Raw genomic sequence first — 15,423 nt, 5'->3', positions numbered from 1 at the left:
TATAAACCATGCATCACACTAATTCTAACCTAATAATAATAATAATAAAAAAAAAGTAGTAATAAACTAGGCGGGGATCATTAGTGAAAAGAGATACACGAAATAATAATTAAATTAAAAATATACACAGTGCCTTTTACCAAAAAAGGAAGAGTACTCCAAAATCTAAACACTTAAAAAAACATGGGAGAAATATAAACCTAAGTTCAATTACACAATAGCTCTTGTCTAGGGCCTATGATGTGTTTCACTGTTTGACTGAGATATTTATGTCATACAGGTACTATATAAACCACTTTCGACTCTTTAAACTTAGCTGTACTTCAACCCCAAAACCCTAATAATTCTGCAATTTTATACAGAGCCCCTAAAACCCTTTCCATACACTAAAAACAATTATAATGGGGCATAACAAGAACTTCAAAATACACTCAACTTCAACTAACAATGGCAATTTTGAAAACCCAGATAGCATGAATGTTGATGGATTAGCCATTGATGAAGCTGGAGCAAGTTCTAATCTTCCCAATGAGAGGACAAGTGCTGATTATTACTTTGATTCTTACTCCCACTTTGGTATAAATTTTCTTCCTTTCTTCTTGTTTAATTAAATGATTTCAACTTTTTTGTTCTTTTTTTTAAAAAATCTCTGTGTTCATAAATTTAAATTTGATTTTCTGTTGTTTTTTGTTGGTGGGTCTTGGCGGTTTGTGCGTTTGTGTTGATTAATTATGATTTGAGTGTTGTCAAATTAGGGTTTAGATGGGTTTGTGTTTTTGGTTGAATTTTTGATGGGGCTTCTGTATATGTGTTTGATGGGAAGTGGAATGTATTGAATATATGGTATGTTGAAATGGAAGCTGAAACTAATAAACATATTGATGTTCTCATATAAGTTTAAGTGTTCGGTTAATCGCGAGCCTACGTCAATATATAATTTGATGTTTCCACAGTATGTGCTCTCTTCTTAGGTCTAAAAATTTTATGCTGGAGTAAAATTTGAACTGGACTTTATTGTGACTGTTTTATGTTCAAATTGTATATGCTTAACTTTATATAGAACTATAGAAGGTCTGCTTGTTATTGTTTTTGGTGATATTTTGCCTTTAGTTTGAGATACCTCTGACAAGATTAGATTAAAAAAGTGGATGCATTAAAATTTAAAACATCTAATTTCGAGTCGTATGAGGCCAAATTTTCTTGTTCTCTTGGTTTTTCCAATTAGTTGTTACTACATTTTACTTATTTAGCATCTTGCACTGTTATACTACGTATATTCATATATCCAATATCATTTTCATTTTCATTTTTTTATGATATGATGTTTGCCTTTTTACTTAACATATTCCTCTGATTTGTTTTGTCTGTGCAGGAATTCATGAAGTAAGTCTGATCCATTCCAATGCCAAGTCCTTGTTTACCAGCAGTATATATATATATATATATATATATTTTTTAATATACTTGTATATGCTATTTAGCTGGATCCCAATGCTTATATTGAAATTGCAAAGAAGCACCATTGCATGTTTCTTTTATCCTGCTTGAACAAATTTTGATGTACCTATGTTATCTAATGCGTTTTGGAAGTTTTTGACTAACTTTTTTTTTTTCCTTACAGGAAATGCTGAAGGATGTGGTGAGGACCAAGACATATCAAAATGTTATTTACAAAAATGACTTTCTTATTAAAGACAAAGTGGTTCTTGACGTGGGAGCCGGCACCGGTATCTTGTCTCTTTTTTGTGCCAAAGCTGGGGCTAAGCATGTCTATGCGGTATGTCGATCCTTCTAGTCTATGTCTCTTTGTTTAAAAAACTACTAGGGGCTGCCTACTAGTTAGTTCCATGTTCTAACATCTTGATAGATCAAGGTATAGGGTAATGCAGAAAAAAAACTTGAAGTTTTTCATTTTATTTATCTAGTTTTATTGGAATAAAAATAACTCCTACTAAGACGAATTAGAAATACCCAATGCCTTTATAGTGCTTTCTATTTCAATCATTGGCTGATCTGATTAGATGCAAGTTTCTTCAACAAAAATCTTAAGTTTCTTGTTCTCCATTTCAGGTAGAGTGCTCTGACATGGCTGACATGGCAAAGGAGATTGTCGAAACAAATGGATACTCTAATGGTGATGTTACTACTGCAGCACTTGTGTTTTGTTATTTTTACCTTGCTTTATTATACTACGTATTTACATAATGCATGCTAACTTGTTTTTGATTTTACAGTCATCACTGTTCTCAAAGGGAAAATTGAAGAAATTGAACTTCCTGTCAAAGTGGATATAATTGTGTCAGAGTGGATGGGCTACTTTCTTTTGTATGAAAACATGTTGAATACAGTTCTCTATGCACGTGATAAGTGGCTGGTAGGCGGTTCTATATTTATTGTAAACTTCCCTGATCTTTTGCTGTCTGCATTTGATTGCTTTTATTTAACGTGTAATTGTGCAAAAGTTTAGTGGATCGAACAATGCATTTTTCTCTTCTTTTATTCCCAAGCTTGGTTTGTGGTTGGTTGAATAGCACTAGAGCAAGCCCCTAAGATATTACAATTTTGCCCCAAGATAAACATCATATGTTTATCCTGGAGATTAATTTGTACTTTCTGAATAGCACTACTATTGTTTGTGTTGCCACTAAATATTACCACAAGTTATAAGATTTATCAGGTTAAATATTACTCCGTGTATTGAATAAACTTCTTAGAGAGTTGGCTTAAATGTCATGGTGTTGCTGATCATTATGAATTAGAATAATGACCATGCAATATGAATGAAATTGAAGCAACTGGTTAAATATGTAGTCAGAAATGATTTTAGGAGTGCAGATGGGTTTAAACCTGAAGCCATTATAATAATTGAAATGCAGAGTCTTTTAATTGCTATCTATCAGAGAGCAGATATTTCCATCCGTTTAATTCTCAGCGCACACCAGTCTTGTTCTCCTTGAACTAACCATTTCTGTGATGAGAACGCTCATGAATATCTTTGAATTGTGTTCAAATTATGATTTTATTGAGATTGTCCAAGTTGATGCTTTCCTTTCATGTGGTATATATCAATGAGAAACTTGTGTAGCATTTTAATTCTCATAGCATTTGACACAATGCATGTTCAATGTTCATTTCAAAACTTGTCAATTCTCAGCTCCTTCCATGAGGAGTTGATTGGTTGTGTTGTATGATATCAGACTAACTTGAATGTGGCTTTACTGTTGGTATATTCTGTAGCTGAATGTTTTGTTCAATATTCGCTGTTCTATGGATAATTCACAGCATGTTTCATGTTTGTAGGTTGACAATGGCATTGTCTTTCCAGACAAAGCCTCTCTCTATTTGACAGCCATTGAGGATGCAGAGTACAAAGAGGACAAGATTGAGTGTAAGCATCTGCTGTGCTTTGCTGGTTTATTTCCTAGGCATGTTCATATTGGTTACTTGAATTATAGTTGGTGCTATTTGTTTTATGTAGCTGAAATAGCTACTTGAAAATTTCTCTGTAAGTTGATGCTTATTTTAGTTTTATGTTTATGCATTTCTTATTCTAACTTGTACTAATGATGCCTTCAGTTTGGAATGATGTTTATGGTTTTGATATGAGCTGTATAAGAAAGCAAGCCATGCTTGAGCCACTAGTTGATACAGTCGACCAAAATCAAATTGTCACAAATAGCCATCTGCTCAAGGTCTGTCACTTTCTTTTCTCCCCGAAATTCAGTTTTGACTCAAATTTTCTTTATTAAATGCATTTTCTTAGGTCTTGAGAAAGAGAGACTCCTAACTATAGTTCTTTACTGAATTGCTGCATGTATTTTTGCAGACAATGGACATATCTAAGATGACACCTGGTGATGCTTCCTTCACTGCTCCGTTTAAACTTGTAGCACAGCGTAATGATTACATTCATGCTCTTGTAGCATATTTTGATGTGTCATTTACAAGGTGCCATAAATTAATGGGCTTTTCGACAGGTCAGTTTTCTTTATCAGAGCTTAAGCGCACATGTTTCTTTCAGACTGCATTGTTGTGTTTAGAATCTTTGATTTAAAGTTTGTACCCCTATGATATTTGAAAGTTGGGTAAGTGTTAATTTCTTTTATGAAACCATGTTTTTAGGACCAAGATCACGAAATACTCACTGGAAGCAGACAGTGTTGTACCTTGAGGAAAAGATTACAATATGTGAAGGAGAGTTTATTGTCGGAAGTATGTCTGTTTCCCAGAACAAGAAGAATCCTCGTGACATTGATATTATGCTCGAGTATTCATTCAATGGCAAAAATTGTGCTGTCTCAAAGACCCAGTGTTACAAGATGCGATAGTGGGAATGAATGGTCTTTATTGTGAAGGTTTGAAAGAAATTCCTATGGACGATCCTGAGACCTCAATAAGACTTCCATATTTCTTTTTAAAGCAAGAGAAAATTGGCTGATTTTATTGGGAGGTATGCAAATGTGTGGAGAAGAGCTGAAAGGCTGCAACATGGCGTGCATTGCTCTTTTTCCTGTTAAGCTGAAGTTTGAATTTTAGCTGTGGAGAAAAAAAATTGTCATGTTGTATTATTAGATAACTATCTAAAATTTTGGTTATTTGATGTATTCTTTGATAATGAATGCCGTCAATCTTTTCATTTTGCAACAATCATTGTACTAACTCCCTTCCCATCCACACACACACTCACAACCTTGAAAGAATGCTTCGTTTGTAAATGTATACTTACTGACTTTAATTACCTGAACGATTCAAAACGGTGTTAAACAGTTAATATTTTTTTAGATAAAAAAGGGAACGCAACTCCCTACTACTCTGCCTAGCTGCCTCCTCTCTAAAAAAACTGCTTAAGGGCATGCCGGTTCCCATACTTGTAATCGAATGCCAACGACCTCAAAACCCTTTGTTTTCTTTTAGTTTCCCTGGGTTTGTAGTGGGTGATATTACGGATTTTTCACTATGTACCCTCGAGTTTTAAGTTTATTTATCATATACCACTGGAATTTTTTAAATACACCGTATATCTATGAATTTTTTACAAACACACATCATGTACCCTTAATAACTATAAGATGATTAAAGTTTGGTTAATTATGACATGAAACCATCCTAGATACCTTCTCTCACCATCAAAACCACCCCCTTCCTTCCCTAACTCATGAAACCATCCTGAATCTCTAGAATCATGTCCGTATAATTTATTTTGGGCGTGAAACATATTTAGAGTGGTTTTGTGGGTAAGGGAAGGTAGGGTAATTGGTTTCAAGAGTGAGGGAAGGAATCTGGGGTGGTTTCAAGGCATAATTAACCCTAAAGAATGTTAGAGCTAGCATCTGTTAGTTAATAAGGGTATTTAGTGTATTTTTCAGAAAACTCTTGGGGTATGTGGTGTATTTGAAAAAATCTAAGGGTATATGGTGAATAAACAAAAAACTCAGGGATATATGATGAAAAAATCGTTGAATTTTTTATGTATTGCGTTGTTGCTTGATGTTATTAGTGATGCTTTATGGGTAATCCTTACGTGACTATATCAATTATTTTGGGACAGAGAGAGTATATATTAGTTTTTTTTTTTTTTTTTTTTTCATTTCTCTTGCTGGTGATAAGATTAGATATAAATTAGTCTTAGGATATACGAACTATATGAAGCAAATCAAAATACTCTAGGATTTTGCTCAAAAAAAAAAAAAAAAAAAAAAAAAAAAAAAAAAAGAATACAAGTCATGAACTCCTCCTCAGTTTAAAAAGAGCTTCTCACCCGCTCTTTTAGTTATAGTTGGGTAAACTCCCGCCAACATCCACTAAAACCACCGTCACTCCACTCTTCTCTACACTCTCTCCGCTTTTGCAGTCAGCTGAATTTGTTACCATTGTTATACACTTACAGGTCATACCCTCTTTCTTTTCCCTCCAATTATTTTTTAAACATTTGTTGATTTAGGGTTTTATTTAGGGTTTTTTCATTCCCTTCTATAATTTTTTTTCCTATCTGATTCATCATTATAAGCTATAATTAGAGGTGTGTAGTAAGCTAATTAGGTTTTGTTGATTTTGTTCGTCATTTTTATATCTTCAATTATTTTTTTCTCATTTCTGGGCGCTTTTATCAGTTTCACAGTATGTCAATCCTAATTAGGGTTCTATTTTTTTCTTTGAGTTTTTGGGTGCTGTCATCAGTATATATTTGGTGGGGAAATTGACTATACTGTAAAAACCTGATTTTGGGAATAATTGAATTCCTTGTATTTGTACTTGGCTATTCATTTTGTATTATAATTTGATGAATTAGCTTTATTTTTTCATATTAAATGGTTATTAGACTTGAGATTAGAGTTGTAAGAAAGAGTAAAGTTATTATTTGTTTAGTCGCGAGCCACTGTCATTCTATGTGTTAACTCTGATTTATGTAATCATTCAACTAGTTTCGAGGCTCAGGTTGTGTTATTTAATGGCTATTTGATTATTGCGTAATTTCAGGCTTATTTGGCAATGTGATTGTTTTGCGGTAGTGATTGATTGCTGTTTTATTTTCCATTTTTTGGCTGATGAACTTGACTTAATGAAGATTCTGTACTTATTGATTTTATGTTAAGTTTCACTCCGTATTTTTACTATTTTACCTGTTAGTTGAGCAGCTGAACTTGACTTTTTGAAGCGGCTGTATCATTACTACCGTGAAACATCAATGAGTCTTCCTGGCATGTAATGGTTGCATAAGCCGTCTCTGCAGCTCTTTGATTAGTTCATTCAGCCTATTAGTGCTTCTGTACCGGATAAAAACATATGTATGCATTTGGATTGAAAGCACATATTAAGAGAAATGGAAACGAATTAGTAGAGCGGTATTGCTTGTGGTGTATCCTTGAACTCTTCATATATTGCTTTGAAAGGATCTTCAAAACCAAATAGACGAGATTTTATCAGATAGTTTTACTTAAGACACATCTATTTTGTAGACAAAGGTAAAATGAAAGCCTACAAAGCAAAAATACGTTGCTCGTATAAATTTGTTAGATTAGTTTTTTGGTTATACAACGTCCCAAGTATTATGGGATGGAGGGAGTAGTAGATTTAGCCGAGCTAAAGGAGAATTTAAGAGCTTGTGTGGATGAAAGGTAGCATGTGTCTAATAAATAAGGTGGACATACGAGGAAGAGAAAAGGGGGAAGGTCAATGTTTAGTTAAGCTTAGAATAATTGGCTGTGGTGCTCCACAAAGTTAGATATTATATTCATTTGATCCCCTTGATTCATTGAGCAGCACATTGTATGTGATATCAACACTCAATTTATGCAAAATGAAATGCGGAGAACTTTAGAAATGTCTTCAATACTGATATCTGCACCACCTTGAACGTTGAAAAAGTGATGTTAGACATTGCATGTTCTTTTATGCTCGTTGTATACCGTCTTACCACTTCTGTCCCTCCTGTGGTCCCTCCTGCCTCCCTTTAGAGAATGTAGTAAGAGCTTTTGTTGAACTGATACTGAAATAATGTGTAAGGAAAGACTGGTAATGGTTCTGATAGCTCAATTTTAGTTTGAAACTTTTTGTTTTGTTTTATTGACTGTCCTTTTGGGTGTTACAAATGTTTGTTGAACTGCACTGTTGTGATTTTTGTAAGATGCCTGACATTTCTGAGAAAGAACTCTATTAATGTGCAGATAATAACACAAATCGATTGGTTGTAGCTGGTGTGATGCCTGACTGCGCAATTACTCAAATGAGAAAGTAAAGGAGAAAGTGTTACTGTGTATTCAAACTTCCTGCCGTCTTAAGTTGCATGCAACTCTTGTATAGTTGTAGAGATTAATCTTTAAGAAGGGTGAGAACAACTGAAGACATCAAGTGCTTCTTGGAATGGATAAAAGTGGTGATGCAGAAGCAATTTTAGATCTTCAGCCAAAGTCTTCAATATCTGTAGCTTATCATTCAGATTTTGGTCCTCATGAAGACCTACTACTCCTTGAACTTGATGAAAAGCTTCTTCCTGATGTTCTCAGCGAAAGGTAAGGATTTCCTTGAAATCTTCCCATTGATTAAAAGTTGCATCTCTTTGTGCTGATGTTTTTCTCTGATAAATCACTCTGTTGCTTACTTAATATATATAGAGTCTCTCTGAGGGGAGAACCGGATGAAGATGCTGTGTTTTGTACCCAATCAAAGACTTATGCAATCAAGTTTGTGGGTAATTCCAATTCAGTGTTTCTCATCCCTCCTTCCAACTCATCGTCTTTTCCCAAAAATGCTATGGATTGTGATGAACAAATCTTGGACCAACCTGCTTCAGCATTTGTGCTGAAGGTGGCTTCTGGTAACTTGGAGCTTGTTGAGGTTGCTCCCAGATTGGACAAATTGAAATTGCTTCTGGCACAAAAACCTTTTACGATTGAGGAGATGTCAGAAATGGAAACTTTTTTGGTGAGTGAGGAACAGAACTCTGTATATAGATGGAATGATCTCATTGGACAGATTCAAGCAAGTGATATCGAACTGAGATCAGGCTTAGAAGCTCTTAATGCTTTGGAAATCAATGGCTATTGGAGAATTATAGATGAGAATTGCATGGATTCAGTCTTGAACATGCTTTTGCATAATGCAGTGTTAAACGATTGGTCCCTAGATGCACTACCAGAAACTGAGGTGGTCAGTATAATGGAGTCAGATGGGTTTCCACCCAAACTTTCCAACCACTGTTTGAAAGTGTACGGAAATACAGTGGATAATGAGGACGGTGTATCTTTGTGGAAATTAAATGAGAAACAGGTTTGTGTACATTTTGCCAAAAGAATTATGAAGAATGGAAAAGTGAAGAAGGACAAGTTTTTGGAGGAATGGAAGAATAAAATTCCTAATGGAATGCAGGCAAGTTTTGAGATGTTGGAATGTGAAGTTTTAACAGAGAGGATTGGGGTGGAAATTTGGATTCATCCTTTTAGTGTTTCTTCTTTGCCCTCAACTCCTGCAGAGCGTTTCTCAATTCTCTTCAAAGAGAGACCAAAATGGGAATGGAAGGATCTCGAACCTTATATAAGGTGATTCATTTTGCTGCAGTTACTGGTTTAATGTTTCTGCTTTTCTGCTTTCTCTTAAATTGTTTTTTGTAACTTTGTAGGGATTTGAAGGTGCCAGGTCTTTCTTCAGAGGGTTTGCTGCTCAAATACACCAGAAGATCACAACCAAGACCTGATGTAGAACCTATATTTAGTGCAAGGTAGTGACACAACTACACAAGACGTCGGTTTATCAATGTTTGACGTTCAATATTCTACCATTGAATGATGTATACTCATTAACTTACTGAGCAATTATAAAGATGTGTTTCTGAAGTGTACTTGGTTAAATCTGTGTTTATGACATGTTGAATTTATCATGGATAAATCAGTAAATTGACATCGCTGGAAGTTTTGGCATTATGCATTAAACACTTTCCCTTTTGCTTAAATTAGTTTGTAAAATACCATATCCTATCAAATAAAAATTATTATTGAAATTTCTAAGGAAAAAAAAACCTTTTTCTTAAAAGAAAAACCTTTTTTTAAAAAATAACAAAGAGAGACAATTTCTAGATATATTGAATCATACTCCCTCTGTCCCTATTTTATTGCCCCATTTGACTATACACGGTTTTCAAGATGCGTCTTAAAACGTCTATATCTTTATGTCCATACACGTGAAAATTATAAAAACGTGATATTAATAAAATATATAACAAAACGAATCTAACAAGATCACTCATGACTATATTATCATTTATAGATTAACGGTAATTTATAGTCAAAGTTTTCAAAGTTTGACCCAAAAAATGGCAATGGGGCAAAAATAAAAGAACGGAGGGAGTACTTGATATATTCGAAGTATATAATTTTTTAGAGTGATACTAATTTAACTCCACATTTCCCTTAGAGTATCCTTGCTAGATGCACAATTTGCAGACATGTGTATGATATTTAGTACAAATAACGGGGGAAGTGAATATTTGTAGGAAATGCAATACTGTGTACTCATGCTAGATACATGATAGGGACATAGGAAAGAAAGTAACTTTTGGTTGATTACAAAAAATGAGGAAAAAGAAAATTCATCTGAAATGCCATTTTAGTTAATTGTATGTTTACACTTGAGAAATGAAGTGGGAGGGCTTTCATAGATATTGTGGATATATTTTTGGTAAAATTATATTTTAGGTGTATAGGAGTTCTATCATGTTTAGCACTCTCACTAGTATATATTATTAACGTTTCCGCATAGCAATACAAGTTGATCTAACCTACTTTCATAAGCTTTTATCATTCCTCATCACATTTTGTTCAGTAATTTTATAACACACACTGAGCAAAGGTTGAATCTCCAAAAAATCTAATTTTCTAAATTAATACCCTTGTTTGCAAATGCCTCTGATAATACAAAGAAAAGGAAAAAAAAAAAGAAAAAAAGAAAAGCATTATACAAAATCCATATAAAAGAGAAACTCTTGCAACTTGTTTCTGTTGGCTGACTCCTAATTGTCCTAAAGTTCTGCCTTATTGCCTGTCGATTTCTTCTTAGATGCCACACTTGTTTTTGATTTCCACCATTTTCTTAGCCGGTGAGAGACTCGGTTTGCGTGTGTTTTAAGTGTCTTCCCAGTATTAGTTACGTGTTTCAGGACTTTTTCCTTCCAGTCACCTTTTTTCTTCCCCTTCTCCTTGAAAGCTTTTCCCTGGGTTCAGCAGACTTAAACATCAATACAACAGGAATAATTTAAAAAAAAAAAAAAAAGGTTACACATTCAAAAACCTGATAAAAAAACCATATACATACCAAATTGGATCGGAATTGCGCTTCTTCGTCGTCGTCATCATCATCATCCTCGTCAACATTCTCATTGCCTAAGTTTTGCATGTTCATCAATTCTTCCCTGGAGTACATTTTCATCCCAGGTGCTCCTGGTAGACCCTATAATAGTATAATGCAGAAAATTATTGGTCTTGCGAGAGTTAGAAGAAAAATGGAAGGAGTAAATGGTAAAGGATGGCTTACCTGCATGGATCTCATCATTTTTTCCATTTCAGCTTCTTTTTCTGGTTTTGGGAGAAATGGTTCCCCTGGAACCCTATCCTGTACAAAAGTTAATAAAGATTCACCATCAGTCACACAGAGAAGCTTTTGACTTGGAAGATCTTTGCTATGGTGATTGAATATACTGTATAAACGTCAAGTATATGTGCAGTCATGATATTAGTTGCTCTCTATGGTACTTGATGCTATCTTATGATTGAGAATTTATCATTGGCGACGAAGGCTTTAAATTATGGACTGATAATGAGCTACGAAGTATAAAAATCCTCCCATTTTGGAAATGAACTACAATCAGTATACAACTAAACACGCTTCAAATAAATATCTTTCTAAATTTTCACAAACTTGAAATGAAATAATATTGAAAGAACCAATCGAGCATAGAGGACATAGCCATAGTTTGTATATATTACCTTTGGCACAGGAGGTGGCCTTTTACTGCATGCTTTAGTGAGGTCCTTGCACAGATAATTTACTAAAGAATCAAGCTGTGGTTTCCGAGCATATATATATTCGGCTATATCAGTGTCAGAAAACCCGATAATCTGCATCAAACAAGAAATTATAGAAAATTTCATTAACCTGAAAAAACAAGACTTGCTGACATTGCAAAATCATAAACCTCCAACCTGAATTGATACCAACACCAAAGTATGACATAAGCAATTTTGCTCATCATCTTATAACTACTAATTAGAATAATCTCTCAAATCTCAATGGAGATGGAAGCAGAGCATTGAGAGCTTACAAGGAAAACTCAAAAACCTAAGGAGTAAATATGATTTGAGACACAAACTAACCTCTTGACATGCCCGTTCAATTGTCTTGCATTTTGAGTTGCATTGTCCTTCAACATCTTGATCAACCAGCTGAAACCAACAAGAACATTTTAGAAAAAATATTAACAATAGAAAAGATTTTGACAAATGAAAATGAAGTTTTAAGAAACAATAGTCTGATTTGGTAATTCAATCAGTACAATATCAGAGGATAAATGAAAAAAAATAAGAACTGCATGCAGAAATTAATCTTCAGATATAATATATGGAACTGGTTAAACAGCAACCCAAAGTTCTTTTTCACAGAGATTAAAACAGTAAATAGTAAAGCTTTTTACTAATACAAACATTTTTTATTCCAGCTATCCTTGCAACAAAAACAATGCATTTGAAAAATAAGGTCTTATCAATGCTGTTAGATTGAAGTATTTCCTTGTACTTCTATAGCCTATCACTCAGACTTAGGTATTGGTGTGAGGTGTGACGGTGACAGACTTTGTTACGTATCCAAGTGCTAGACTCACCTATTCAAACAAAAATTATTTCTTTGGTCCATCATGGAGTATTCAGTATCCATATACTCTATCCATGTCAAATGTTCGATAATTCGACACAGGCACTTAAGGTAAAATGAAAAGCAAAGTATATATACTCTAGGAACATCGTGAGTCATGAGCTTGTGCTGTCAGAAAGATAAAAACATCTCTAAAATGAGAAACTCGGAAATCAGAAGATACGCCGATGCAAAGATTTACGACTCCATGATTCGACAACTACACCTCTAAGTAAAAGCAGGACAAACTTCATTCCTAAGTTACTTACTCCTCACATTACTTGATTAAACAATCACACATCAACAATTGAAAAGATTGCAAACCGAATCCAAGAACTCCCCAAGACAAATGCCATTCAGTAAAAATCATAAGATTACATTATAAAGTCAATAATAATCCAAGAACTCCCTAAGACAGAAAACACTCAATCTGTCAATCATCAAGTAATATATAACACAATCTTTCATAAAAAAATCACAAGATTAAATTTTTAATTCGCTTCATACACGATTTCACCAATAACAGTAAGAATTAATAAAATTAAACTTCAAAATAATCAAGATAAACAAATTCAAGCAAAAAATAAATAATAAAAAAAATAGAAATTTACCTCCAATTGATCACCCTTTTCAACAATGTCGATTTTCAAAATCCAATCAGCTTCTTCCTTCTTCAAATTACATACATTCTCAACAATCTCAATAACCTCAAACTCTGTAATCTGAAATCAAATAAAACCCCAACAACACAAACATCAATAATATTAATTTTTTTCAAAAACCCAACAAAAATTTCACAAAATTAGTCAAAATATATAACACCCGGAAAATTAAAAACACAAAGTTACAACCTTTTTAGGTGAGATCTGAGCATCTTTCTTCATCTGAACCTGAGAATACAGTTCTGAAGCAAGTTTTTGACAAACTTGACATTTGATGAATGGAATGTCTTCTTTTCTAGCAGATGTTTCTGGTTTTTTCAAACAGTCTGAAATTTGTGCACAGGATATTAAAATTATTAGCACTGCTAAATTTAGTGCTATTAAGCTTTGTTTTGCCATGAATTTTATTTGCTCGATCTCTGTTTTATTTTGTGGGTGAGTGTGAGTGTTTGTTTGCGTGGGAGGAGACTAGAAGTCTAGAAGTGCGAGGTGAAGTCTGGTAAATTTATTGTGTTTGTTTATTTACGTGTTGGGGAGTATCTGATTGGTTGGTATAGGCCACGTAAGAACAAGAATTATTAAGATTTATTTTGGGGTATTTGGCAATTGGTTTTTTGCCTAGCTTTTGATTTTTTAGTTTGGTCAAATAGTCAAAAATATATGTTTGATAGTTGGCTTTTTTATTGGCTTTTCCGCCAAAAGTTATTGGCTTGTTGGCCCAGTTTATCACTAATAAACATCTAACAACCATTAATAATTTCACCAAACACTTTTGTAAACAGCTGACTTAAACAACTAACTTAAAAAGCCAATCCATACAGTTAATACTTCCAGCTAGTCAAACAAGCCAACAACCGATTGCCAAACAACCCCTTTATGTTTCAAGGCCCTTTTAACTTTTTTTTTTTTTTTTTTTTTTTTTTTGTGCGTTAAAGAGAGCTACCAAGGTGAGTGATGAGAATCGATCCCAGGATCACCTGGAACTGGGAGAGGAGCTATAACCACTTGAGCTATTCCTCACTCTCACCGTGTATCTGGGTGTATATAACAACGGAATAACCTTTAAACATGACTACAAAGTATATATTTTTTTGCAATACATAAATCACAGGATACGATCAAAGGTATATGTAAATAATGCAAAATTCTAAACATTGTTATTAAAAAAAACGGAGAAAATACATTACAAGTATTTCAAAAAAAAATTTGTTCTATTTCATAATAAATGACAGAGTCAAACTTTGCACATAGCCAGTGCATAAGTTTAACCATTAATTTATATACCAAAACTAATTAAACATTAATTAAAATTATTTAAAAATTGATAATTATTAAACATCACATTAGTATCTATTTAAAAACATATTGTATGATACTAATTGATTTAAATTGTTAATTACTTCCTCCATTTCTATTAACACAAACTATTGCATCAGTCTAGCCTGACCAAATGTTTCGTCAGTCTAGCGGGTTTTTGCTTTATACCAATGATCGCTCCCATCGAAGGCGTTGTTATTGGCGGTGGTATCGTTGACGGCGAGAAACTTGTTGATTGTTGATTAAATTTGTCCATGATTTATGCTTGAATTGGCTTGATAATTGCTTGAAATTCTCGGATATTTCGAAAAACGCGAAAAAAATATCGATTTGGGGCTTTCTTGTGTGATGTATAATTGTTGAATTTGATTGTCCTATGTGATTGTATGTCGAATTGTGAGCGTTTTAATAACAAATGCATGTATTTTGGTTGAAAAATGAGCATGTTATGTTATATCCATGAGCTTAGTACGGGACCTTCAATGGTGGTTCCTCCATTGTTGACCTTTTAATTATTTTTATAAAATAAATTCTATTGTCTAGATTATATCATCTATAATAAGTTGGATGATATCATCTATAAGTTGGATGATATTGTCTATAAGTTGGATGATATCCTCTGTAAGAAGATGTGATATTATGTATATCAGCCAACAAAAGAAACATATCAGCCAACAAAAGATAGATATCAGCTAACAGATTGAACATATCAACCAACAAAAGGATGAAATCAGCAAACAAAAACAACAGGTAAGCCAACATATTGTACATATCTTCTATCAAATGATATATATCCTCCAACAAACTTTACATATCCTCTATTAAGTAAAACAAATTTTCCAACAAATTGTATATATCCTCTATCAAATACTACATATCAACCATCAAATACTACATATCAACCATCAAATACTACATATCAACCATCAACAAACTGTACGTATCCTTTATCAACTAACACATATCCTCTAACAAACTGTAAGTATCCTCTATCAAAGATAAATTGTACATATACTCTATCAAATACTACATATCCTATAACAAACAATAT

The 15,423-nt window shown here is 33.5% G+C and overlaps 3 protein-coding genes across 3 annotated transcripts; 2 read left to right on the top strand and 1 right to left on the bottom strand.

The window, feature by feature from the left end:
* Positions 1 to 295: 295 nt before the first annotated feature.
* LOC110716831 (probable protein arginine N-methyltransferase 1) lies at positions 296 to 4,719 on the top strand. Its single transcript, XM_021895476.1, has 9 exons — positions 296 to 576; positions 1,373 to 1,383; positions 1,622 to 1,777; positions 2,071 to 2,134; positions 2,235 to 2,374; positions 3,301 to 3,388; positions 3,577 to 3,692; positions 3,827 to 3,977; positions 4,123 to 4,719. The coding sequence occupies exons 1-9, from the start codon at positions 402 to 404 to the stop codon at positions 4,326 to 4,328; spliced, it is 1,107 nt and encodes a 368-aa protein (XP_021751168.1). The 5' UTR covers positions 296 to 401; the 3' UTR covers positions 4,329 to 4,719.
* A 558-nt stretch (positions 4,720 to 5,277) lies between these two features.
* LOC110716945 (sister chromatid cohesion protein DCC1-like) lies at positions 5,278 to 9,591 on the top strand. The gene is made up of 4 exons (XM_021895594.1): positions 5,278 to 5,887; positions 7,665 to 8,009; positions 8,112 to 9,035; positions 9,116 to 9,591. Exons 2-4 carry the CDS (start codon positions 7,861 to 7,863, stop codon positions 9,216 to 9,218), a joined length of 1,176 nt encoding a protein of 391 aa, XP_021751286.1. The 5' UTR covers positions 5,278 to 5,887; positions 7,665 to 7,860; the 3' UTR covers positions 9,219 to 9,591.
* A 669-nt stretch (positions 9,592 to 10,260) lies between these two features.
* On the bottom strand, positions 10,261 to 13,724 carry LOC110716872. The gene is made up of 7 exons (XM_021895525.1): positions 13,245 to 13,724; positions 13,005 to 13,115; positions 11,862 to 11,930; positions 11,475 to 11,606; positions 11,023 to 11,100; positions 10,804 to 10,938; positions 10,261 to 10,702 (listed from the first exon to the last, which is right to left on the bottom strand). The coding sequence occupies exons 1-7, from the start codon at positions 13,452 to 13,454 to the stop codon at positions 10,511 to 10,513; spliced, it is 927 nt and encodes a 308-aa protein (XP_021751217.1). The 5' UTR covers positions 13,455 to 13,724; the 3' UTR covers positions 10,261 to 10,510.
* Between the last annotated feature and the right edge of the window lie 1,699 nt (positions 13,725 to 15,423).

Source organism: Chenopodium quinoa, unplaced genomic scaffold, assembly GCF_001683475.1.
Source record: "Chenopodium quinoa cultivar QQ74 unplaced genomic scaffold, ASM168347v1, whole genome shotgun sequence".
Taxonomy (NCBI): Eukaryota; Viridiplantae; Streptophyta; class Magnoliopsida; order Caryophyllales; family Amaranthaceae; genus Chenopodium; species Chenopodium quinoa.
The sequence above is the reverse complement of the archived record's forward strand: the minus strand, read 5'-3'. Positions and strand labels throughout refer to the sequence as shown.